Source organism: Bactrocera latifrons, unplaced genomic scaffold, assembly GCF_001853355.1.
Source record: "Bactrocera latifrons isolate USDA-ARS-PBARC rearing strain unplaced genomic scaffold, ASM185335v1 scaffold_157, whole genome shotgun sequence".
NCBI lineage: Eukaryota > Metazoa > Arthropoda > Insecta > Diptera > Tephritidae > Bactrocera > Bactrocera latifrons.
This window is the reverse complement of record NW_017535041.1, coordinates 600034-625692: the sequence shown is the minus strand read 5'-3', so window position 1 is coordinate 625692 and position 25659 is coordinate 600034. Positions and strand designations below refer to the sequence as shown.

At 34.1% G+C, this 25659-nt stretch overlaps 5 protein-coding genes and 1 pseudogene across 5 annotated transcripts; 1 reads left to right on the top strand and 5 right to left on the bottom strand.

Annotated features, from left to right (window-relative positions):
* Window positions 1-8380: 8380 nt before the first annotated feature.
* On the bottom strand, window positions 8381-8845 carry LOC108966173 (annotated as a pseudogene).
* A 1843-nt stretch (window positions 8846-10688) lies between these two features.
* LOC108966159 (general odorant-binding protein 56d-like) lies at window positions 10689-11381 on the bottom strand. The gene is made up of 2 exons (XM_018928921.1): window positions 11250-11381; window positions 10689-11174 (listed from the first exon to the last, which is right to left on the bottom strand). Exons 1-2 carry the CDS (start codon window positions 11307-11309, stop codon window positions 10818-10820), a joined length of 417 nt encoding a protein of 138 aa, XP_018784466.1. The 5' UTR covers window positions 11310-11381; the 3' UTR covers window positions 10689-10817.
* Window positions 11382-12904: 1523 nt separating this feature from the next.
* LOC108966157 (general odorant-binding protein 56d-like) lies at window positions 12905-13618 on the bottom strand. Its single transcript, XM_018928919.1, has 2 exons — window positions 13456-13618; window positions 12905-13377 (listed from the first exon to the last, which is right to left on the bottom strand). Exons 1-2 carry the CDS (start codon window positions 13513-13515, stop codon window positions 13021-13023), a joined length of 417 nt encoding a protein of 138 aa, XP_018784464.1. The 5' UTR covers window positions 13516-13618; the 3' UTR covers window positions 12905-13020.
* Window positions 13619-20490: 6872 nt separating this feature from the next.
* Window positions 20491-20994, top strand: LOC108966163 (general odorant-binding protein 56d-like). The gene is made up of 2 exons (XM_018928925.1): window positions 20491-20570; window positions 20653-20994. Exons 1-2 carry the CDS (start codon window positions 20511-20513, stop codon window positions 20992-20994), a joined length of 402 nt encoding a protein of 133 aa, XP_018784470.1. The 5' UTR covers window positions 20491-20510.
* Window positions 20995-21186: 192 nt separating this feature from the next.
* LOC108966165 (general odorant-binding protein 56a) lies at window positions 21187-21683 on the bottom strand. The gene is made up of 2 exons (XM_018928926.1): window positions 21621-21683; window positions 21187-21540 (listed from the first exon to the last, which is right to left on the bottom strand). The coding sequence occupies exons 1-2, from the start codon at window positions 21681-21683 to the stop codon at window positions 21187-21189; spliced, it is 417 nt and encodes a 138-aa protein (XP_018784471.1).
* A 2075-nt stretch (window positions 21684-23758) lies between these two features.
* Window positions 23759-24870, bottom strand: LOC108966162. The gene is made up of 2 exons (XM_018928924.1): window positions 24765-24870; window positions 23759-24698 (listed from the first exon to the last, which is right to left on the bottom strand). Exons 1-2 carry the CDS (start codon window positions 24822-24824, stop codon window positions 23811-23813), a joined length of 948 nt encoding a protein of 315 aa, XP_018784469.1. The 5' UTR covers window positions 24825-24870; the 3' UTR covers window positions 23759-23810.
* Window positions 24871-25659: the final 789 nt, after the last annotated feature.

Here is a 25659-nt window from a genome sequence, read left to right as displayed (position 1 = left end):
CCATTCTATTATTGGCACATATTTAAACGTTTGTGTAAAGTTCGGTAAATAACTTTAAAATGCCACCACCACCACCACCACATCATCACCATGGCTCACCACACCATGTGCCACCACAACACTGTCCACCACACCTCGGCCCACCACACCATGTTCCGCCACACTTCGGACCTCCACATCATGGCCCACCACACCATGGACCTCCATATCACGGACCTCCTCATCACGGACCTCCACATCACGGACCCCCGCATCACGGACCTTCACATCATGGACCACCACATCGTGTACCGCCACATCACTATTAATGCGGATAATATTTTATAAAATAATTATGAACTAAACGTTTTTTATTTAAATTAAGTGGTGTAAATTATGTAGAAAAAAAAACAAAAAAGTATATATTAAACGAATTTTTTAGAAAATAAAAAAATACTAAAAGTACAAAAAAATGTTCTATAATTATCAAAAAACTCAGATTTCAGTGGCGAAGATTTTTTGAAGACATTTTAGTTCGATATGCCTACTACTCGTCAGACCTGTGCTTAGTTTATTCAAAAACTTTACGAGTTTTGTTTATAGGAAAGAACCAGCAAAAAAAAAAAAAGGAAATGGCGAAAATAAAGTATACCTGAACTCAGAAAAAATATAAAAAATGAACATTTGGTGTATACACATTGAGAGGAGTGGATTGGATTMAAATTTAGGGGAGAATTTATGTTTAAAGTGAAAATGTTTTCAAAATATTTCTTAAATTGGATACAATGAAGAAAGATATACAAAAGAGGTCAGTAGATGAGATAATAAATTCAGGATTTTTTTAAAGAAAAATTCTCGCTAAACTAATCAAATATTTTTCATAAAGAAGTTCTCAACTTTGTTTTTGTCTTAGCCATATTTTTTCATGACACTAGCACATATTTTTCCAGAAGACCATTTTTACTCCAAAAAATATTGGAATTTATTATATAATACTTAAAATTTTTTTTTTGTTATATCCACTCTTAAATGTAAATCCATTTATTAAATTAAATTTAAATACGCAATCCATCGTCAACATCCTTTTAATCGWATTAAAATGATAAATGATATTGTCAACAAAAATATTAACTAGAGTATGTGTATTTTCCACCAATACCACTCACTAATGTTCCCCGCATTTTGAGTGAAACCGAACTCTACAAACTGCTGAGCGTATGCTTACCATTAACTGAGCAGTCGACGGTGAATAGCAGCGCCATTTCAGACACAAGCGGCAGAAGTTTGCAACTAGCAATATTATGCTTGCGTAGGAGAGAGCAGAGAATGCACATTTAATGTAGTGGTGAGCGAGTAAAAGAGAGAGCGTAGCTACAAACAGTTAACTATTATATTTGCTCAAAGAGTCTACACAGTTTTGAGTGTTGAGTTTGAAGACACTATCATTTACACTCATCAAAAATGTTGTTAGCAAGTTTTTTAAATTTTGGTTGACTTATAGTAATACTGACAGAAACAGAAGGTATGTAATGTGGGAAAGTGATACCCGAAGTATCGAAATTGCTTATGATATGTACGGGTATTTCAAAGACCATATAAAAATTTTTAAAAATTATTCTTAAATAATAATTCTTTTAATAATTAATTTTTAATGATTTTTAATGATAATAATTACGAGCAATACTATTATAAATATGAAATAGCGAACACAACGGCGTATACAGTAGAACTTTTATTGATCAAAATTTACAAAATATTTTCSGAAATTTTTAATAAAGAAAAAACGTATCCCACGGGGCTGTGCTAACCAGGAACGAAGGGTTCATTTAATAAAAAAATCAAATTTCATTGGTTAGTAGAAGAATATTAGTTGTGGTTAATCAAAGCATTTGGAAAACAATGATTTTTTGGCAAAGTTGCAAGCATACATATATCATAATGTTCAGATCTAACTTTTATCGCAAATTACCTTGAAAAATTAGTAGTAAACGAAAAAAAAAATCATTTGATCTATCACGATGTCATCCTATTTGGAAGAACTGTGAAAATTTTAATAAGACCGCAGCACTAATTTCTAAAAAATCGTGACCAGCGACTTTGAAAACGATGTTTCGAAAAAACATGACCAAAAGTTGAGGTAGCCAACCGGACTAGCCTGCTGAACTGCTTCCACAAAGGTTCTATATCCTACACTTTTATTGCGATTGTTTTATAACTTTAAGAAAATATTCTAGACATATTGTAATATTAAAAAAAAAAATTATTTTTGAAAATTCAAAACTCACGTAATGCCTCAAAGTAAAGCAATGGAAAACTGCTTTCACATTTAGACAAGAAATTCGTTTCTTTTTTAATATACTGAAATCAAAAATTTTCCGAATGTTCTATTATATTCGGTAGTCGAAAAAGACTTTTCGTATTTTGTCAAGAGAAGTTATTGCAGTCGTATATCTCCAGTACTACCAATTACATTGTGTCATACCAAATAGCGTTGGAAAGGTGTGATTTTAAGCTTCATTCAACCAAAAAAAAAAAAAAAATCATATTCGGGGAAGTTCAAAAAACGGTTACAACTGTGCAAAAATTAGTGAAAATAATACGGAATTCGCAATATTTTAAAATTTTTGTATCAAAAAGGGAAGAATACCAATGAAGATCCTAAACAGCCAAGYAGAACAATGTCTAAGAAAACTTATATTGTTATTTTTAAAACGAAAATATTATGGGATGTTTCTGTAGCATTTAGTTAAGCCAATTTTGTTGGAAAGTGGACCACCATTTAAAAGATAAGTTAAGATGCTCATTTATTTTTATCACATTATACGATATTTTTTCGTTTTAGTTATATGTTCAAAACCTCGAGATAACTATGAGTGTAAATGCTGCTGAAGCTTATTTCCAAATGTGTAGTTGTAAGTTCGAAACGCACTGAGCAAAGTGTTTTACATACAGGTGGAGAAATCTTATGTCAGGGAGTATATACATATGTATTTATAAATACACATAAACCAACATTTTTCAGTGGTATGAAGAGCTAAGCCTTAGCTGTTGTTGCTTTTGTTTTGGCTTGGCTTCGTACTTACTTTGGGATATGGATTTTGCGTTACAGTAAATTTGAAAATTCAATAAACATAAATTTATGTAAAATATACGCAAATTTCATATGAAATCAAAATATTTCTTTGGGTGTGAGTATATATATATATGTACATATGTATGTGTACCTTCTTAACCATCAATACTGCCAAAGCGCAGAGCAAAATATTCATACGAATGCATAAATATTTTGGCAAACTATGCGCAAAATATAAAGATAATAGTGTGTGTTCTATACCAAAAACAAAAACAATGAGTAACGGAAGAATGCTGGGCRGCTGGGCAGTCCCGCGACTAGGCGGCGCTGCTTTCACGGCTATCCGCTATTTATCACAAATAAATGCAATTGAATTGATTTTTTATTATTTGCATTTTCTAGACAACCAACACACACGCACACACACTAAAACGCATGTGTTTGTGCGTGCATGCTTGCCGCYTTACAACGCTGAGATTCGCTTTGCTGCCAAATATGAAAATAACAATCCTTTAATATCCTTTTTATTTATTCTTATTCCGCTTTTGTGTGTGTTTAYCTCGCTTTCAGGAGATTTGCAGGTGCAAATCTGTTTGTACGCTAGAGGCGAAAACATWATTTAATAGCTGCTGCCCTAAAATGCAAATCGGAAGCATGTGAGTCGAACATGTTGTTGTTATTGTTGTACAATATAATAGTATTTTTTCAAGCGAAGAACGCTTTTTTACGTTGCTTGCGGTGAGTGTCTGCCGATTTGCATATTTTATGCTGTTGGTGTATTTATGAATATAGGAATACCTAAAATAACTTGGTAATGTAAGTGAATAAGACAATAGGAAGACAGCTAGAAGAAAAGTGGCGTGATAAGGCTGGGATGTCAGTATGTAAAAACATATTTAGGTCTGGTTGTGGTCATATGCATGAATAATATGGGTGTATCAACAGAAATGGATATTATTGACTATAGATTTTTTAAATAAAATAAATAGAAAAAAATGTAAATACCAGTATGTGTATTACCAGCAAACGTTGTCCTAAAATTCATACATGTAACGAAAAACATTGCCCTAAATTAGAATTTGAATCCAATGAACTTATCTAAGACACATACCTGACCCTCCGCACAGGCATAGTTGTTACAGAGATTAAATCTTTTAACCAAAGCAATACTCTTCGGAAAGCTATTTTGCATGTTTCTAAACATCTTAAAGTCGTTGTCTTTGCCTTGAAAGGAAAACATTGCCTACAATTAAGTTGGTAAATTTATCTAAGACAAACACCACATACTACGCATAGCCTTAGTTGTTCGTGAGACCTTGATTTTTCTTTAAACAGAAATTCTTATGAAATCAATTTTTTCATGTTTCGAAGTATCTTGAAGTTATTGATATTTCCTCCAAAATAGTGGGCTTGTTTCCCGTTAGTTAAATAATACAGAATTATTGTTTATCTAGTTTAGTAGTTTCAACAGCCGTAAGTTTAATAATATTAAATATATTACTGTGTAATAGTATTTAGAAGCTTGATTTTGTTAACTGTTCCGGCTTTTCGAATTTAATTATTTGGATTATAGATATAACTATATGGGAGTTTTTTAATGATGCGCAGGTATACCTTTAGTGAACCAAGGGGTGAACTCCATCTTAAGGATCAGTCTTAATATGCTATCAAAGACAAATTTCAACTGAAATATTGGGTAGTCTAAAAGGTCTTTTCGTATTTCTAACCAACTTATTCAACTTATTTTTTATATTTATAATGAGCTTTAATTATGTGTACCATTTTGGTCGACCACTTTTTGCTATTTTTCCGCTAGAGACATTTTTCCATCAGTTTCGCGGCGAAAAACTGCGACAAGTAATTTTCACAGGCTTCTATTGAAGCCAATTTTACTCCATTAAGGGAGTTTTGCATTGATCGAAATACATGGTAATCCGACAGTGCAAGGTCAGGGCTATATGGTGGATGCATCAAGACTTCCCAGCCAAGCTCTGCAAGGTTTTTCCGAGTCATCAAAGATCTGTGTGGTCTAGCGTTGTCYTGATGGARGACGATCAGTTCTGGCTGCTTTTTTCGATTGCTCGCTTTTATCTTATAAGTTATTGATAGTAAAATGYAGAGTCAATCGTTCAACCAGGATGGAACAGCTCATAGTGTATCAATGTGTGTAAGTTACTCATTCCAAAATATTAAGCTCACCACAGAACAATTGTGGCGCTGTAAACCTTAAAAGGTGTCAGCATTGGAAAGAAACAATGTCATTAGTGAAAAGAAGACTTGTCGCCTTTTAAACGACGCCTATAGATTTATTTGCAAATATWTGTACATGGGTGTTTATAGAAAATAGATAGGCTTCAACTGGGACTTCCTTTCGATATTTGYCAATGTATTTCGCGTTCTTGCAAGTACTTTGTAATCAAATTCTTGGCAATAACTAACTTAACAAATATAGTAATATATACCATACATCTTTTATTGCCACATACGTCTTCTCACATGTAAGGCCCACCAAATAAGTGACATTTCTATATTTATATCCATGCACTTCAGTTTATAAAAATCCGCCCCCAGCACCGCCTTTTTAAAGGCATTGTGGTCATGTGTCAATGGCGTCAATACGACTGACTGCCATGCAGTCTTGTGTGCTCTATGCTGACTCCTACACACCACACAATCACCAACATTTTGCGCTTGGCGTCAGTCGTTTTCTTTATTCAATTGTGCACACCCTACGCTGWCAGCTGATTAGAATTTCTGCAATTGAAAACTCGTTTGAATGCTTTCGAGAAAGTCTCCGCCGCGTCTTGCAGGAAGTTCGCTTTGTTCGTACCGCTAACTCGCCTGTATTTGTCATGCAGTTACTGCTTTCGGCTTTCACACAAAGTTTTCGTAGAATATACGTAAGTCAGTAAGTTCCTTAAGGAGTTGAGCCCGCATGGYCGCCAACACCTTGACCACATGCATGCAATCGCAGCGTGCAAGTGCGCAACGTGTGCCCGCAAGGTTTGCCAACGAAATTGAATTTCAAAGTTTTTGATTTAGGGGTGGCTATGAAAACTACATAAGTTTGTTTTGCTGGCTTTTTATTTCTCGCTCGTTCTTCATGCTCCTGCTTTTGCTTGTCAACGAGTSAGACGAAAGTTTTGTTTGTTGTAAGAACTTTGGTGTAGTTGCTCATAGCTTTGAGCCGTTCAGGTAGAGCTGGAGGTACTAAAGTTCACTAATAAAAATTTTGTGTTTKGTAGGGTTCTGTGGTTATGTTTTGTCAGTAGTCCTTCAGCATTCGCAATCGTTATTATCTACAAATATCTACAAATATAATATTTGTTATCTAACTAATCAGGGTCTATATAAAGTGTTGAAATTCTAAATACCATCACACACGAAAGTTTTGCCAGCCTCAAGAACTAGTTCCACCGGGTCTTATAATAACCGGTGAATCAAGTAGAGGTACATTTTTCAGTAGCTTTCGCGCTTCGCTCAACTTATGGTCAACTTAATCGGCGTACTGAGCGTCCTATTTGCAAAACCATCACCATCTTGAGACCCAAAATTCATTATTGGGCAATATTCGACCGAAGGGACTATATCCAAGCAAAAATGCCGCATTTGGGACGAAAAGCAATCCGAAGAGATTCAAGAGTTGGCATGCGGATTTGTAAAGTCAGAATGTGGACAATCCCGCTTTGATTCAGGTTACCAGTCGAAATGCTCGWACGAGTCATCGAAAATTTGACTCATTGGATTGATGGACCATCGAGACGTAGCCTCGGCCAGCGAAAGAGATATTCATGATAAAATAAACGCCAAAGAATGGTCTTTAGAATGATTATAAACATTCTCCATTAAATTTGAAATTTCTATATTTTTTGAAGTAGGAAACCTAGAAATGGTCACCTTTTGCATATATAAGAGTGATTTCTAAGCTAAGTAAGTCCACAAGATGGTGCTGAGATCAAGTTTTGGAAAGACTTAGTGAGTTACGATCAATTCGATCGCATAAATAACAATAAATATGAAAATGATTTTTTACACTTTTATTAATTTTGTTAAAAAATTCAATTACAACAATSGCAAACTATTACAATTGAAGCCCAATTGCGCACTCTAATGCATGAATWAACAATTAACTGAACTAGAAAGCCAAATCGTAAACAAATTTTCTCATTTTTCTATATATAAAAAGCTTAATGATGTCATAATGTCAAATTAATGAACAAATAGCAAGTCATTACTCAACAGACAACCAGCATTGCGAATGCGAATTAGATAAAACGGTGGCTTGTCAGTTCAACAAAAAAAAAAAAAAAAAAAAAAAACAAAAAAAAAAAATCTTAAGTATGAAATAATTTTTTTATAGTTTTAGAAATTTTATTGTATTTCAATTTGTTTCAGCAAAACTGTTATATCATTACCWATTCATATTCCCCGACAAAGTGTGTGAATTTCATTTCATGCTCAATTATATATACTAAAGGTAGTTATGCAAACACATCTATGTATACATGTAAATCAGTGGCGAAAATTGTCAACATCATTAATCAACCTGAAAAATATTCACCGAAAAGGTGGCAGTTCTAACAAAATGCTACATTTCAAGCGCAATTTATTTCCTTTAAGATGTTTAATGATATACTTTTCAAAATGTGTGTTGGTTTACTGAAAAGGAGTTGAGAGAAATTGAATACACTCACAGCTCTGCCGTATTGTGGCCTAAAAATAATGTTCCTTAGCTTAAAAAGTGACAGATGTGCGGTAATGTGGATATTAATGCATTTACAGAGGAATGTTTTAGGTATAAAATTTACTGATTGCTAGCAAAATTTAGATATTTTTTTAATGMAAATATATTTCAAGCAATATGTTTTTCGTAAATTTTCAAAAGCTTTATCAAAATTCGATTTTTAATTGATTTGAAAATCGTAATTTTGTCAAAAAACTGTATTTGGCTTATTCTTACGATTTTACTATACTATATTTACTATAATTAACCTTACTTTAACGAAATCTGTTTGGATTTTTAATATCAGAGGATCCAGTTCTGTAATAGTGGTTACCACATACCATAATATGCATACAAAAATGGATCGATGAATGGAATTTAAGAGTTTCCTTGGGAAAAAATTCTGAAAATTCGTTTTTTTCAGCCTTCTAACTATATATAGCCCCTTAAGCCGATTCATTAACCTATTTTGACTTAGAAAATRAACTCAAAGTTTACTTTTAAAACACATGAACAGTAAGTGAATTTTATTTGCAATATAAAGAGGTGCCTTAAGAATATCAATTTTAATATTTTCATCTTATAGCTACTCTTCTTGACCGTGTTTAAAAATCGAAGCCAGTGTGTCCAGCTATATAACATTGGCGCAATTGGAAGGCGGTGTCACAATCGTTGGTACCCTTCAAACCATTGTACTTAGCTTGAATAGTCTTAGCTTTCTCCTCACCGATCAATTTGGCCAAAATGTTCTGTACGTTCTCCTCATTGATCTTACCATTCTAGCGTAGCATTTGACTTTGCCATCGACTTGGCTGTCGTCGCCTCTGARGAGAGCGCAAATCGCCACTTCGGAAGCACCGGTTTCCTTTAAGCAYTCAGTGCCTAAAGCATGTACCTTATGTTTCTGCTCCTCAGCCGACTTGCCAAAGCCCTGAATAATTGAAGTATTTATGATATGGCGTCAGAAGGGATGCAAAGCAATTTTTATAAATTCAGCAGTAATCGCTTACCTCTTGCGCAGCAGCGACGGCAACGAAGACCAGTAAAACAGCAACAGCGTAGAATTTCATGTTTGTTGATTTCGTATTCTTTTAAGTAGTTGGTGTGAAAAACGAGTTCTAGTTCTCACCAATATCGGATGTGTAATTTTATTTACTATTTTCTATAATTTCTGTTATGTTTTGTTTGTTATCTTCGTTTTGTTAAGTGAATATTACGCGAAGCTTTAATTGTAAGTATTTTTTGTTTTTACTTTATTTACTTRATTTTGAKTTATTTATTTTTGTTTGAAGYTTTTCGCAATTAAAAAGCCGCCKAATTCAAAATTGAAGAAGAAAAAACGTTAACTTCGGTTGCAACGAAGCTATAATACTTGTCACATACAGGGTTTGTTCGGAAGGTAAAGGGACAGATTTTCTTCCGCCGCGACTGTATGAAACYCGATAAATTKGCGACAGAAACGTTTGATATGATCAAGCAAGYTCACTCAGATGCTGCTTTAACAAGAAGKTGTGTGTTTCGGTGGCACCARGCATTTTTGGRGGGCCGGAAARAGGTTTCTGAAGCTGACRAAATTAWGAAGGTATAATTTCCTGTTCCCAAGAAAATCCTTGCCGTCGAATAACCAATATGTATAATGGTAAAAAAGTGATCGTGGCCCATTCGTGGCCGTCACCTAACAATTTAAAGCTCCCCAACAGACTCTGTAAAAATGGATGAACTCGGATTATAACGGTTCGGTTAAAAACTACAGAGACTTTTCATTTTAGAGATGATACAAAAGGACTTTATGAGAGCCTGTCTCTTATACACATCTTCGGTTAAAAACTACAGAGACTTTTCATTTTAGAGATGATACAAAAGGACTTTATGAGAGCCGAGTTCAAAAATGGACAATGGAGCTGACACCGCCTACGTTTCGTGGAAAGCGATATCTCAGGACCGACATTTTTAATATAAAGTTACCCGAACATTCCTATGTTCCAGTACGAATACAAACGAAATCGGACTACAACCACGCCTACTTTCCATTTAAACCAATTTTAAAYTCCAACTCATGCTTTCGCTTTCTAGTAAGCTAATCAAGTACCATTGAATGTGTCGATATAAAACTTTGCCCGTATAGTGCGCTTAAAACAGGCAATTTTATTTACCCAAATTGCCCAAATCAAACCAAAATGATTTAAGTCCAGATACCGAATATGTGGATCTAAGTTGGAATTGTGAACTTTTCATCGAAAATATCGGTCAATCTGTGAGATATAGTAATGTAATTCGGAAATAATCATTTTCTTGTAACAAGATAGCCGTSTGACAAAAATGGGTAGAATTGGATCAAAATTTCTTCAGGCATCAKTATACCTTATAGAAAGATTTCGAACTTCCATTTGACTTTATACCACTTATAACGTCGAAAATCGGCTAAAAACTTACCCTCGATCTCATATAACTTACAAATCTTTGCACCGCAGGCCCTTTGTTTTGATTCTGTCAAAATGCAAGAATATGCAATGTTCGGTTTCGGCAAATAAACTTAGTTTGTAATTTCGATATGTTTCGAGCTCGCATGTGTATCAGGTTTTTTTTATTAAGGGTAAGTGATCACTTAACCCGTTTTGTAGGAGATTGAGACATGGAGGGGTGAAAGCCTAAAGATATAACATTCGAACAAAAACTATTTATTGCGATACCTTACAGACATAGCGCATACATATGAATGTATACTTTTTTTTAAGTAGCATTACATATACGCAACAAATCAAATAGGTTGAGCATTTAGTGGTTTCTTTAGCTATCATATATAAAAAAATTCACTTAAGAGCTTTAAAGTATTATGGAGATTCATAAAGCGTATACTTAAAAAAGCACAATCATAAACCTATTTTGATTTCGTAAAAAAATTCAAATTCAATATTTAACTTTTAAAAAACAAGAAAAGTGTGCAGATTTTATTTGCAACTTATAACAGTTTGTTAAGAGTATTAATCTTAGTATGTTTTTTAAGCTTGGTACATTTTTTTTTTTAATAATAATCTAGGGTATTTAAAAGGCGAAACCGCTGTATCCAGATGAATAACATTGGCGAATTTGGTAGGCRAAGTCACATTCGTCGGTACCCTTTAAGCCATTGCACTTATCTTGAGTGGCCTTAGCTTTCTCCTCGCCGATCAATTTGCCCAAGAAGTTTTGTACCTTTTCCTCATTGACCTTACTATTCTCTATAAAGCCCAATTTCTCTAGCATGCACWTGGTGAAGCATTTGACTTTGCTATCAACTTGACTGTCATCGCCTTTRATGAGAGCATGAATCGCCTCTTCGGAAGCACCGGTTTCCTTCAAGCAATCAGTGCCCACAGCATGTGCCTTTTGTTTCTGTTCCTCGGTCAACTTGCCGACACCCTGAAGGATTTATATTTAAGACGGTGTCAGAACGGGATCTAAACAGTATTCGTAAATTCATGAGTAATCGCTTACCTCTTGCGCAGCAGAGATGGCAACGACGGCCAGTAAAATAGCAACAGCGAAGAATTTCATGTTTGTTGATTTTGTATTATTTTAGGTAGTTGGTGTGAAAATCGGGTTCTAGTTCTCACTTTGAGCGTTGGCTRTGAACTGATTGCCGGTYGCTGCGCGAGCTGTCTTTTTATATACGCTTCTAAGCCGACAGCTCACCAATATCGCCTGAGGATGAGAGATTTTGTTTACTAATTTCTAAAATTTTATTTATGTTTTGTTAGTTATTTTCGTTTTGTTATAAACACATTAAGCGAGTATTAAGCAGGGCTTTAATTGTAAGTATTTTTTGTTTTTACTTTATTCACTTGCTTTTGATTTATTTGTTTTTTCTCAATTAAACAGCCGGCGAATTCAAACYAAAACAAGAWAAAACGTTAACTTCAGTTGTATCGAAGCTATAATGTACATCACATATAGTATATAAAAAAACGGATGACAATAMATTTATTCCGATTATTTAGTTGTATGGTAGTTGCATACATCCATAAGTAATCAGATCAGAACAATTTCTTTGAAGATTGCATTATTGCTTTAACAATAAGTCTTGCCAAATTTCAAAAAGATTTCTTATCAACTGAACATTTTTTCGTACAAGCACTTGATTCCAAACGTTCAGTTTGTATCATAGCTATGTATATGCAATAGTGGTCCGATATCGGCGGTTACCACAAATGAGCCGCTGTACAACTTAAACAGGGACTAGTTCGCCCTCATAGACCGGCAGACAGACATCAGAGGAATTGAATCAGCGCGTCACGTTGGTAATTAAGATATATATTTTATATTTATATATAAATGTAAATATGTCAAACTATTTATATATGTGTAGTTTAGAGAGTGCATACCTGTTTATGTATTTGTATGATTTGAAAGTCATTTTAGGCTTATCAGTAATCWAAATCGAAGCTATTTGAAATTATATATACGAATTTTATATGCCGTAAGTGTTGGTAAGATATCTCAATGAAATTAAGTAGTAGGCGAGGAGAGAGGTATGGAGATCCTGATCCCARCCAATATTCTAGTCGTCGTGTAAGCAATATGTATAAAGAGTTTCGTTATTAAGATATGTATAGGGTGATCAATTTTAGCCCACTCACACCGCTCACAAGAGAGTAACCTGCAAGCCACTGCCAAATTGCTATAGTATGAAATGTTCGGTTACACCTGAACTTACTGCTTTCTTACTTGTTATATTTCTTTTTAGTTTATAATTGCGATATGTTTCGAACTCAAAAGTATCAGGTTTTTTTTTTTTTCATTAAGGGTAAGTGATCCACATATTAAATCGTTTAATATGTAGCTGTTTGAGATGAAGAGGGGTGAAAACCTAAGGATACCTGTATAACTTCCGAACACAAAAGAAAGTATTGTAATACCTCACACACTCGGTGCATACGAGTATTATTTATTGAAAGGAGCGTTGTGTATACGCAACGGAAGAAGCAAATAGGTTAAGTGATTTGTTGATTCTTTTTTCTGCAAGTTTTACTGTTGATATCAGACATAAACGACTTTATGGAAGAGCTTTAAAGTTTTAAGGCGATTCATAAAGCGCATACTTGAAAGAGCATACTTATAAACCATATTTTAAGAAAAAATAAAGACTCAAATTTAACTTTTAAACAAACAAGAAAAGTGCGTAGATTTTATTCGCAACTTATGAAAGTGTCTTAAGGGTATTAATCCTAGTACATTTTGTTTTATAAATAATAATTATCTATGCTATTTAAAAAACGAAACCGTTGTAYCCAGCTGAATAACATTTGCGAATTTGGTAGGCGGTGTCACATTCGTCGGCGCCCTTTAAGCCATTGCACTTAGCTTGAGTGGCCTTAGCTTTCTCCATGCCGATCAATTTGCCCAAAATGTTCTGTACCTTTTCCTCATTAACCTTACCATTCTCCACATAGCCTAATTTATCTAGCATGCACTTGGTGAAGCATTTGACTTTGCCATCAACTTGACTGTCATCGCCTTTGATGAGAGCACGAATCGCCTCTTCGGAAGCCCCGGTTTCCTTTAAGCACTCAGTGCTCAAAGTATGTACCTTTTGTATCTGTTCCTGGGTCAACATGCCGGCGCCCTAAAGGAGTGATGTATGTGTGATGCGGTGTTAGAAAGGATGCAAAATATATTTAAAACTGTATCATTAATCGCTTACCTCCTGCGCTGCAGCGACGGCGACGAATGCAAGTAAAACAGCAACAGCGAAGAATTTCATGTTTGTAGGTTTTGTATTGTTTGTTGTTGTTGGGGTGAAAAATGTGTTCTAGTTCTCACTTTGAGCTTTTGCTGTGAACTGATTGCCGGTTGCTGGGCCAATTGTCTTTTTATATTCACTTCCAAGTCGGGAGCTCACCGATATCGGATGTCTGATTTTGTTTACAATGTTCTAAAATKTCTATTGTTTTTTTGTGTTATTTTCCTTATATTATAAACACATTAGCGAATATTTAACGAGGCTCTGAATTCTAAGTACTTTTCTAAATATATTGTTTAAATGTTTTTGTATGAAATTGCAAGGTTTCGCAATTAAACAGCCGGTAAGTTCTAAATAAAAAAAATATAAATGTGTCTAACCTTATTTATGTAGCGTATAGAGTCTAACTATGTATATGCCTGTGTGTGGTTTAGGATTGAACTAGTGTTTCTCAGTAAACAAAACTGAAACTATATTCTTTAAACTTGTGAAGAAAATACATATATGAAAATCGAATTAAGAAATTTTATACCCGGCACGTGTTGGTAAGATATCCCAATGAAAGCTAATTTTCTAACTGTCAAATAACCAATATCTACAATGAGTTTTATTATTAAAATTTATTGACGGGCACCCATACYCCAATCAGACTAGAGTATTTAAGTACAARTTGGAGTTTGGGTCGTTTGAGGTCAACTTTGCCATGTCGAAAAAAAATATTGAGTAGTAGAAAAAGTATTTTCGTATATTGTATATCGAAGAATTCGCTATATTTTGATATTTTGGTATAAAACAAAAGGGAAAAATGCCCCGCAGGCCACCAATGCAATTTGTGAAGCTTGCGGAGACAATGCTGTATCGGTTCGTGTAGCACCATAATGGTTCGCTTACTACTTTTTTTAATTTTATCTACACAAATCAGTTTCGGAAATATTTCAATTTAAATTTTTATGTTCAATCTAACTAAGAAAGAAATAAATAAATTCAATCTAAAAGCGCTTACTTAGAAACTGTTGGTTAAATTTTTCTCGCAACTGAATGATTCAATAAAAATAGTTCGAATAATATTTAATTTTTCCTATTTTCAAAATTTTAATTACTTTGAATAAAGAAGATAATATAACAGTGACAATTAATTTTCTTTTTATATTTYATTTGMAAAATCGATATATTTCAGACTCAAAACTCTGGGTACTTTTCCATTAAGGTTAAGTGGTACATTAAATCGTTGTTTTCTTTTCATTTAAATTCGTAATGTACATACATACATACAGTTGAAGCCAGGTAATTGTACAAGATAGTTCTGAGACATGTTAATGTTTTCTTTATATAATTTTTTTATTTTCATGTAGACTTGTATAACTTTATTTTTTATTTTATCTATTTCACACATTTCTATCACCAGCTGGGCATTGCGCTAAAACCGGCAAATAATTATCCAAGAAAAAGTACCAACTCAGCGTTAGGCATTGCTATAAATTTTTTTTTTATTATTACATTTTATCATTTTCTATAGCAGGCGTGAGCACAATTGAAATCAATCTTCTCGACTTCACTTAATTCAATTGTTTTATTTGTTGCGTTCCGTACTTTTTTCTAATAAGCTTTTGTAGAAAAATRGTAGCTTTTAGAAGAACATGACAATCTCCCTTTTTTTTTAAGTAAACTAGTATCTACAGCCATTGTTTACCCGTGTATACCTGAGCCCGCTGCTCTCAAGCGGTCAACGTAGTTGACAATAAAAAGATATAAGCCGTGTGCCATGCACTGAAGCAGAAACGCGCTAGAAAACAGAAGTGAGAAAAAGTTCAAAGTCTATTCAAAACAAAAAAAAACACAAACACGATTATGAATTTATTTTGCCTGAACGGTTTTTTAACGATTCCGCTGAGAAATTTACATTTTTAAATAAAAAGCTAAGAATTATATTATGCATATACTTAAGCAAAAAACCWTACACAAAGTTAATTGCCTTAAAAAGCATGTGAGTATGAGCTTTTGCTGCAGCTCTATTTTTTTTCTGATTTTGTATGCATTTTATGCCTTTTAGTCTACTTAATTCCCTGCAGTATCATTAAATACTCGTTAAGTTTTGCATGAAATGTCAACAACGTCTCTGAGTCAGCTTCCGCTTTTGCTTGCAACGGAAATCGAAGGGCACACCATATAAGCGTTGTCATCACATGTTTGGTATGTGCGTATGCTTATTCATACATGTTAGTAGTTTAAGTTAGTTGATACTTATTTACGGCAAAAGTAAAGACATTGGATTATCTAGAGACGCGGGTATCAAATAACATCCGTACTAATAATCAATAAAACTGGGCAAAGGCTTTCCACAACTGAAAATCCTTCAAACGTTTCAAAATTTCAACAAAGTTTGAAGAAATATGAGATTTTAAGTACATGGAGAAGGATTGTTAAGACGATAAGACAGTTGCGAAATAAAGCAACTCTTAACAAGAACAATTTTTTATACGTTTAATGAAACTCAACCAAAGTAAATCTTCTAGTGTCTTCAGCAAACACGAAATGCTCAAAGAAAGCAATTTCTTAAATGGTTCTATAAAGAATAAAGATAACTCCTTGTAACAAGACAATTGAACRGTCCCCAGACTACCAAGTAAAATACTTTTTTTTTGGCAAAATTCGACTTTTCGCGTCGATTTTTATTCAACATAGTTTCCTTCAAGGGTGAGGCACTGATTATAACGACCCTAGAAATTTTCGATACGATTTCTGTAGTACGATTTATCCTTTGCTTCAMAATAGTTTCCTCTTCATTCAAAGAAAATGTGTTTCCAGCGATCGTTATTTTGAGATCTGAGAAYAAGAATTAGTCGCTTAGGGCCGAATCTGAAGAACACTGTGGATGCGGAAGCAATTCGAAGTCGAATTYATGAATTTCTGCCGTCGTTTTTCACAGACTTGTGACAGATGTGACAATTTCGATTTCAACGTTCAAACGGTCCAATAACACTATGTAATTATCGCTGTTGATGGTACTTCCAATTTCAAGGTAATCAACAAAAACTACGTGTTCCATACGCATCCCACAACATAGACGCAGTAACYTTGCCTGTCGACTATTGCGTTTTTTCACGCTTTGGAGCAGGTTCATCGTGTACAGTTTATTCAGATGACTTTAGATTGGACTTCGGATTGAAATGATGGAGCTATATTTCATCCTCTTTGACATAGAGATGCAAAAGCTCGGGTTTCTTATGCTTGAACAAATCCAAACACTGCTCCGAATCATCAATTCGTGGTTGTTTTTGGTCAAAAATGAGTTCACGCGGAATCCACTTCGCTTAAAGCTTTCTTATACCCAAATATTTGTGAATAATAAGATGTACAGATTCAGTTGATATCTTTAGAGTACCTGCTATTTCGTACAACTTCCCTTTACGGCCGTCCAAAATTATTTTTGATGTTTTCGTCGATAATGTTGATCAATTCAAATATTGGGTTCAACACCGTTTTTAATTCAAAAAGCAACATTTTTACACGCGGAATTCCTTTTTATCTCTTTTTAGTTTTCAAAATAACAAAAGCTGCTTAACTTAAAATGATATAMTTCACAAACTAATGATCCGACAGCTGTCAAATTTATACACGCGTCTTTTGAAGGTTAGGTTAGGTGACGGTTAACTAAAAATCATACGGATTTAATACTATCAGCGTCATCTATGTGTCAGACCGAGGACTTTTCAGTTGACCTGTTATATCATGGACTTTATATAATACAGAACCTTCCATCCCTCGTAGCAGCATGATCATATAATTGTTGTAGACTGTTAAGATAAGAAATATTTGCCTCTCTCTTAACCTTTCTTACAAGGAWATCGGAAATGGGAGTAAAAGTACCGAACAACTACTTTACAAGACACGTAGGTAATTCGCTATAGCTGCAATCATCATGTTAAAATTTATATTTAAGAGACAAGTCGCCAAGTAAAAGGCATACTCTCTCTAAACCAGCAGATGGACTGGACCCATTTTATTCATATTTGCCTCATTATTCTTAAAAAATATATTGCCATATAGTACAAAATTATCTCCAAGCTCTATCTGTTGTTGATTGTTTGCCAATTTCAGAGCTTTCAATTCATAGAAAATATTCAGAACGAAGTTCGGAAGTTTTCAGAAATGATCGTAAATTTAAGCTGATGTTCGAATGATAAATTCAGMTATTAACGCTTCACAACTAATTTGCCTTTTACAGACATTAACAGTTTAAACTACTATATATATATATTTTTTTTTTTTTTTTTGTAAGTTAACAAGACTAAATTTTCCATATTTTTGCTGACCCTTAGTGAAATTTGAATAAAGTAGTTAGTAAATTTATATAAATTACTTAATTAATCAATTAATTGGTTTAAAAACAATACGAACAATACGAGATTCCCATATTTTTTACGAAGCGCATTATTCAAATTAATTGGAAGCGTGATCTCTGTAATAGCAATATTCAAAGTGAGGTTGAACATTTATAGATGTTCTTTTGCTGATTGCATATACGAGTAATCTGGTTATATTTTTATAAACTAGTTAAACTAGTCCAATATTCTTTTCACTTAAGCAAGATATATGCCGTACTAATCTATTCTGCTTCCCTATATATAATATAATTAAATGACTAAGCAGTTTTATATTATATATTGTCATTTACATATTGTTCATGCTTATCGCACATTAATCGCGYAATTAAATCATTATTAAACAACGACGAACGCAACAAAATTGATAGCATCACAGCCACGTAGGGAAATGATCGTTAAAATAAATTCACTATCCCTTGACTACTTATACAGCAACAAATAGACGCCAGAAATAAATACCCATAAAAATGTATTTAATTTGCACATCGATTGCTAATTAAGTATGTAGATGAGTGGTGACTGAAAAGCAACAAGCATACCGTATTTTGCTTGGCTAACTAAATGACGAAGGAAGATTGATTCGAAATTAAGTCTGCGTCAGCGTTAAACATTTGCATAGAGATGGCCACCATAATATACTCGTTCACCTAAATATGTCTCATTTGTGAAATTTTATTGAATTTTGTACCACATTAATAACAACCAGCTGCATAAATAGTACAATATACACAGGCATATTTATATTTGAATTCATAAACATTTACTTTAATTGAATAAGTATTCTAGTTAACCTGTGAATAGTTTTAACAGATGACTAAGCGTTAAATGAGGCTTTAGATTTAGAAAAATAACGCCTCTACAAAAAAAAGGTCAGCCATAAAGAAGTTGAAATAAAACTTACTTAGCACAAATAATACTGTTGGTGTGTCTGGAGTTTGGTCCAAATGCACGAAATAGTTCTATAAATGTTGTCATAACGCAAATATGGCAGTACACCCTTTCTAAAAGAACTTTGGTCCCAAATGCACGAAATTGGTATATACATTTTGCCATTTAATGCTGAATATAATATGTGCTTGTGCTTAATATGGATGATACATGCACCCAATTTTACGATTTTCGTCATTAGAGGTGATTTTATTCCACATGAGCATATTTTTTTAAGAATGCCATAATGAGGCAAGTGTGAATAAAATCGGTCCAGGYCATCTTTTTGAAATTATGCAATCATGTTGGATAATTTCTAAGTGTTGTACCAAAATGTAATGTGAAATAAAAAATGTCAAACCTTAATGAACATACCCAAAATTTGACAAAAATCCGTAAACAAATATGACCGCCATCTACTGTCGCGTCATCCCTATTTGTAGACATTGTAGTTAATTGAAGAATTTTATAATCAGTAGAATATTTTTCAAATAGCCATCAGCTGTGAGGTGATTACAGTTAGTAACCTTATGGTAGTTTCTATGAAAGGATTTAGAGCACAAAAATTATTTGGCTAATAAGCATGATTATTTTCGTTTACTTTCAGATATTCAGAACCAATATTTGAAAAAAATATATGTAACAGGTCAATTGAAAAGTACCCGGCCTACCATAGTAAAACCCATTTTTGATAAATTTAATTTTTTTTTTTATTCCATATAGTCCTCCTCAAGGGCGATACACTGATTATATCGATCCACCAACTTCTCGATATCATTTTCGTAGCATGATTTGTATGAAACTAGGTCTTAGTTTCAGTGATAACCTCTTCTTCAGTGGTCGAAATATTTCCCTTCAAAACGCAATATGTTAACAACACAAGAAATTCCTTTTTATCCATTGTTTTCACATAAACAAAAGTTGATTTAATCAATATGAAAAAAATTCACAAACTAATGATCCGCCAGCTATCAAATTTACACACGCGCCTTTTGAAGATTAGGACTAGCTTAAAATCATATTTATTAAATTCAGGTAGCGCGATTTATGTGYCAGGCCGAGACTTTTCAATTGATCTGTTTTTATACAATATACATATGTATATTATATATGTATCGATAACAATTTTGTTCAAAGTCTGAAAGGTTTTTCAACCTTTAAGGTAATTTTAAGTCTCGTCAGTATAATTGGTTAGTAAACAATGCGCTATTCACCTTTTCGTAGTTATACGAATACTAATTATTTGTTTTATCAGCAATCGCTAATGTATATGCCAAGCTTAATCTGGTATTTTTGATTTTAATGTATTTTGAACAAAATAAAACAAAAATTAACTTAATCATTAAATCAGATTAATCAATTGTATTCACACTAGTCCAGATGAGTAAATTACGTGTATGGAAAAAACAAAATAACTATAGATAAATATTCTCGAATTCATTACTTTAATTTATATTTGATAATTAACTTAATTTAAGAGTATAAATGACACTTGTCAGCAATAAAAATTAAACGAAAAATTTCTTGAGAAAATACAAAATTTTTTAGCTAAATTCTATACTTAATACTGGTGCACTATAGAAAATCAAACCATTTCCAAACTGTCTATATAAAGTGCAACAGTTGTGAGCTGCAAGCTAGAGCAACTTCTCATCTGCGGGAAACCGTAAAATAATCCCCATAATCCACTACAACTTCGAGAAAATGAAATCGTTTATTTTGGTAGCCGCTTTAATTGCACTCAGCACTGTAGCGGCTCATGAGGTAAGAGGCAGCACAGACATATCATCCGAACAAAATTGTATTATCTACACAAAACTCTTATTTTATATTACTAATTTCTCAGTTGAAGTCGAATAAGTCCACTCAAGTCCATCAATTCTACGACGATTGCCTGAAACAATCTGGTGCAAGCGCAGCGCAATTGGACGCTTTGAAGAAGGGTGATTTCAACGCTGTCGACGATAAAGTGAAATGTTTTCTAAAATGTGTTCAGAATAAGAAAGGAATTTTAGCAAATGGCATTCCAAATGAAATTGCCATCCATAAGGTACTGAAGCCAGCGGTTGGTAATAGTGCACCAAAAGATATTCTAGCTAAATGTAATGGCTTGAATGGGGCCAACGAGTGTGATACCGCCTTTCAGATATATAAGTGTTATTGGCAAGAACATGTTATCTTGATTTGAATTTTTATTATCAATATAATAGGGTAAACAAAACTTATGAATATTCCAAATAAAATGCATTCAACAAAGTGTTCAAACTCTCAATTGTTGGTCATAATTCTAAGATTGGTTAGCTACTGAAATAGTTTTCACGAAATCATTGCACTTCATAATAAATTTTTTAAAAATATTTTCTGCTAGAAAATAACAACTTTAAACGCCCAATTTGGCCAGAGCGCACTTTTCAAATTGATATAGCCTATCACATCCGCTACTACCTTTGACCGACTCGCAGGTACCCAGAGCAGTAGCTAACTTATTTGTATCCGAAATACCGCTAACCTGCGACATATAAGCGAGTGTGTTAGCCGCATTTGTTTTGCCAGCAGAGTCGATGAGACCAAGTTTTTTGTAGTAGCAAAGCTGGAAACATTTCAGCGCCTCRGAATCGTTCTGAATGAGTTTACTAATGACAGCAGCGCCTCTAACTTGATTAGCATCGGTGGCTGTTAGTTTGGCCTCCACGATGCATGCTTCACGAGCAGCTTTATCATCGGCAGCGTGGAGCTAGGGTTTGAGATTTGAGAAGTAATATGAATTTTAGTATAATTTGAACATAAAATTTCGAGTAAATTTTTCAGACTTACCTGTGTTATAGTACTGCAAATGAACACCGCAAAGAGCAGTTGGTATAAACCGTGGGATTTCATTGTGTTGCGTTTTCAAAATCAAGTGATAAATTTCGCGCTGAAATATGAGCTTTAAATAGTGGAAAGTTTAGCGTCAAAAAACTTTATTTAACCTTCCTTGTTTTTATAGCAAAAAATTGTGCTTTTAATTTATTCAATTATTGTTGTGGTAATTTAATTAAAATAAAGCATTTTCATTTAATACCGAAAAAAATTAATTGCCTAAAAACGTCCGAGAAAAGCATGTAAATTTTTTATACTAACCAGTTAACTGACTTTGATTGAGTAATTATGAGCTGTAGCACCCACAACCACGCGGTGTTGAGTTCAACCATACAACAATGCGTGACAATGGTGCAGACCATTTCGGGACTCAAAGCGGGCACAACTTCGACTCACTTCGAAAGTGATCTAAAATGCTAATACTTGCGTGGGAAATGGGCATATTCAATTAATTAAGGTTTTACATGGAAGTTTAAATCTGAAAGTTATTGTAATTAGTATCGAACTGATGGAGTTTCTTAGAACGCGCCTCAACAAATACTTTACCGGATGAAGTATCCTCAGCTCATAAYAATTGAGATTTTTAGGTGAATGTAAAAATCTAGTAAAATTTTTTACACAAAAAAATAAAAAAAAACACTGCAAATCGTCTTTCCTTTTCGATAGATTTTGCGAATAACGATCAAGAAAAGTTGGAAAGCAACTTATTACCTAGTCGAAATTAGTAACGGGTAGACCGATAGGGACAGCAAACGACGCCATATTTTTTCCCGCACTTTTTTTTTAGTAAGGTTTATCAGTTCATCATGGAAAGATAAACGATCCAACAACGAGTCGAAATTATTAAAATTTACTAMAAAAATTCGGAGTCAGAAGTCTCAACTTTAAGAGCGCTACGTCCAATTTATGGTCGTCAGATCAACAATTCAGCATCTAGTGGAAAAATTTTMATCCACAAGCACAGTACAAAATGTTTCCGTGCCAGTGGGATAAAGAAGTGCCCGTAGTTTCGAGAATATAGCTACCGCTCGCGCATCAATTGAGGAAGTGCCAAGTCAGTCTCTCACACGTCGTTCGCAAGCGTTGGGCTTCTTGGCCTACATCCTGACAAGATAAAATTGATGCAGGAATTGAAGTCGCTTGACCACCAGAATCSTYATACCATATGTTCGTGAATGAWGCTRAGCAACAACTTGAAAATAATCCACACACATTCACACGTTCTCCATGAGTCACCATTGCCTTACGAAAAAATTACGTTATGGTGTGGTTTATGGGCCATTGCCATTGTCATTGGACCGTACATTTTCCGTGATAACCAACACGGACACGTTATCGTGATTGGCAGTCGCTACCGCTCAATGATAACTGAATATTTTTGGCCCAAATTAGATTTCTGCGTCTGGACTTCTGCAAGCGTGCCCGTGGTGGCTATGCAAAAGAAATCGAGTTCCATACATTATGGCATCGATGGAATGAAATGGGTTTTGATTGATATYCCAAGAACTTTTGTATCGCTCTTATGAAAAACGCATTATGTTATAGAAAATGTTGTGGTTAGTGTATTAGAGAGACTTTCAAGCACTTGCTGTGGCCGCTTAAAAGCGAAAGGAAATTTTATGTTAGTTTGAATGAGAAAGTAACCACTTGAGTTAAAAAAAAATTATATAGCAAAAGCTCTTAAGCGAGCTTTTCGGTTAGTGAAATCTGGTTTTATGAAGGCGGATTGAATAAAATATATCTGATTCTTCCCAAAAAATAATGAAGACACTGTGGTGCTATGAAAAGTGCTAAATTATGCAACATTCTTAAACCAGCGAGCATATTACTTGAGATTGTTTGATCTACTTCGGAAAAAGATTTCAATTTTGCAAGAGTTCATATTTCAAAATCAACTACATAGTATCAGAAAGCCTATAAGACTTCAAGCCACACATAAAAACGAAGATAAATTTGTTTGAGTGTCCAAATATTGAAAAAATCATTTAAGCAATTACGAAGCTCCTATTCTAATACACAATAGCTGAATTTTATTTAAAATATACAAGTATATTTATTAGTATTACGTACACAACAGCCTTTTATCTAATCATTTTGCTATTACTATTACTTACTACCAAATTACTGCTTCCAAGCAATGCTCTACTAAGCCTCATTCCAATCTTGCAAAAAYTCTCTGAGCTGCTCATCTGATTCAATCAGCTTCAACTTCTTTCTAAGCTGTTTCATCAACTTTTTGACTCCAAACTTTTCAGTTTTGGCATTTTCCGCATCAGCATATGTTGACTGCGTTGTTTCTGTTTCCTCCACAGCGTACGTTTCCTGTGTAGTTTCTGCTTCCGGCATATCTTCCCCTCCCGCTTCATCCCTTTCGCCAGGATATGCGCTCCCTAGCACTTTGCGTATACGAGCCTCCTCTTCAAGTGTCTTCAAACGTACGTAGCATAAATGCATTTTATATAGAGATTCACATTTATTATTTGTATTTAGATTCATGCACTCCTTCACCAAATGGCGTTCTCGACCGACAATCGCACACAGCTTCGCGAAAAGCTCCTCACCCATATAAACACCTTTCGAGATTAAACCTAATTGTTCGTAGAGACAGTAGGCAAAGCATTGCAATGATTCGTCAGATTTCCCATCACTTCTGATTGTCAGCGGATCTTCGTAATCCAGTGCATTATTACTGGCTTCATTTATACCTAGTTGAGGTTCATAAAGATTACCACCTAATTTGGTTTCTTCAGAGGCTAAATCATCCTCCTCCATGTCATATAAATTCGGTAACTCCGTACTCGGATCATCGGTGCTGCTTAGTTCAGGATCGCGTGTGAGTAAACTCAGTCGAAAACGATGCAATTCCGCTATGGAGAGTTCGGTTTCTCTCATACACGAACGCAGTACAGCAGCGTTGAGTCCGGGTCGTGCCTGCTCTTGCTGCAGTTTTGGCTGGTAGGTCTCCAAAAGCTCCCTTTGTCGTTCCACGTACATTGTTAGCGACATGTTTATGGAGATCGTGATTGTGCGTGACTGTTGATGAAGTCAATATTGTTACTTGGCATTGAGGCGAGTGTTAAGTTAGCTCACAATGCTTACCTTTGCATGTTGCACTGTAGCGCAGAGCAAGACAGCGAGTAGGCTTAGCGTATAATACATAGAAAATTCGGTGCTTTATTTCTGCCTGAAAGTCTTCCCAAATGCATTTATGCCTTTTAAGAATTTAATACAAAAATGTACATCATGGCGTTTAGGCGGCAGCTTTTATAGGCGYAGCAAAATACCCATAAAAGTTAGCGAACAAAATCGTATTGATTTGCTTATAATTATCGTAATTATAATCATAGACAATTACCTTTGTTTTATGGTGTATTGGACAATTTTACGCTTCAATGGAAAGGTTTATGTCTATTATTTTGTCATTATAGCTCGGTTATTAACTTTAGTTTGGTATCACACTTTAACCCAAGTGTAGATTGTGAATTTCAGAAACAGTCGAGTAGGTATTTGAAGTCCCCGCTCGACAAATTTTTGATAATAACCAAGTTTCATTTCACAGAATTACTAAAAACTTTTCTCCATTGAGCTTAATGAAAGTGGCAAGAAGACTGGAGCAAAATAAAATTCTATACACTGCAAGTTAATATGGAAATATGATTTCTTCCAAATACAGGACATTATATATTTTTAAGGAAAGCTTTAAAAGCTAATAAAAAAGCTTTCACAAAAACTTTCATATAAAACCCTAATGAGTATATAAGCTTTCATTAAAAACTATGTGAAAGCTTTACAGGTATATACGTTTTCACAAAAACTTTGTAAGCTTTTTGAATTCAGGACCCTATATATTTTTAGAGAAAACTTTTTAAAGCTTTCATGTTTTACCTAAAATGTGAATATTTTTGTTCGCACAARTATTTAGGTCTTTTATGTAAATAATTTAAAAAACAAGCTTTCAAAAGCTGTATAGGTATATAAACTTTCACAAAAAATG

What these genes read in the sequence shown, in the direction of transcription:
- LOC108966163 (XM_018928925.1), top strand. Translation starts at nt 20,511, where the DNA reads ATGAAATCGTTTATTTTGGTAGCCGCTTTAATTGCACTCAGCACTGTA. An exon ending in GCACTGTAGCGGCTCATGAG is followed by an intron (nt 20,571 to 20,652) that starts GTAAGAGGCAGC and finishes CTAATTTCTCAG; the next exon opens with TTGAAGTCGAATAAGTCCAC.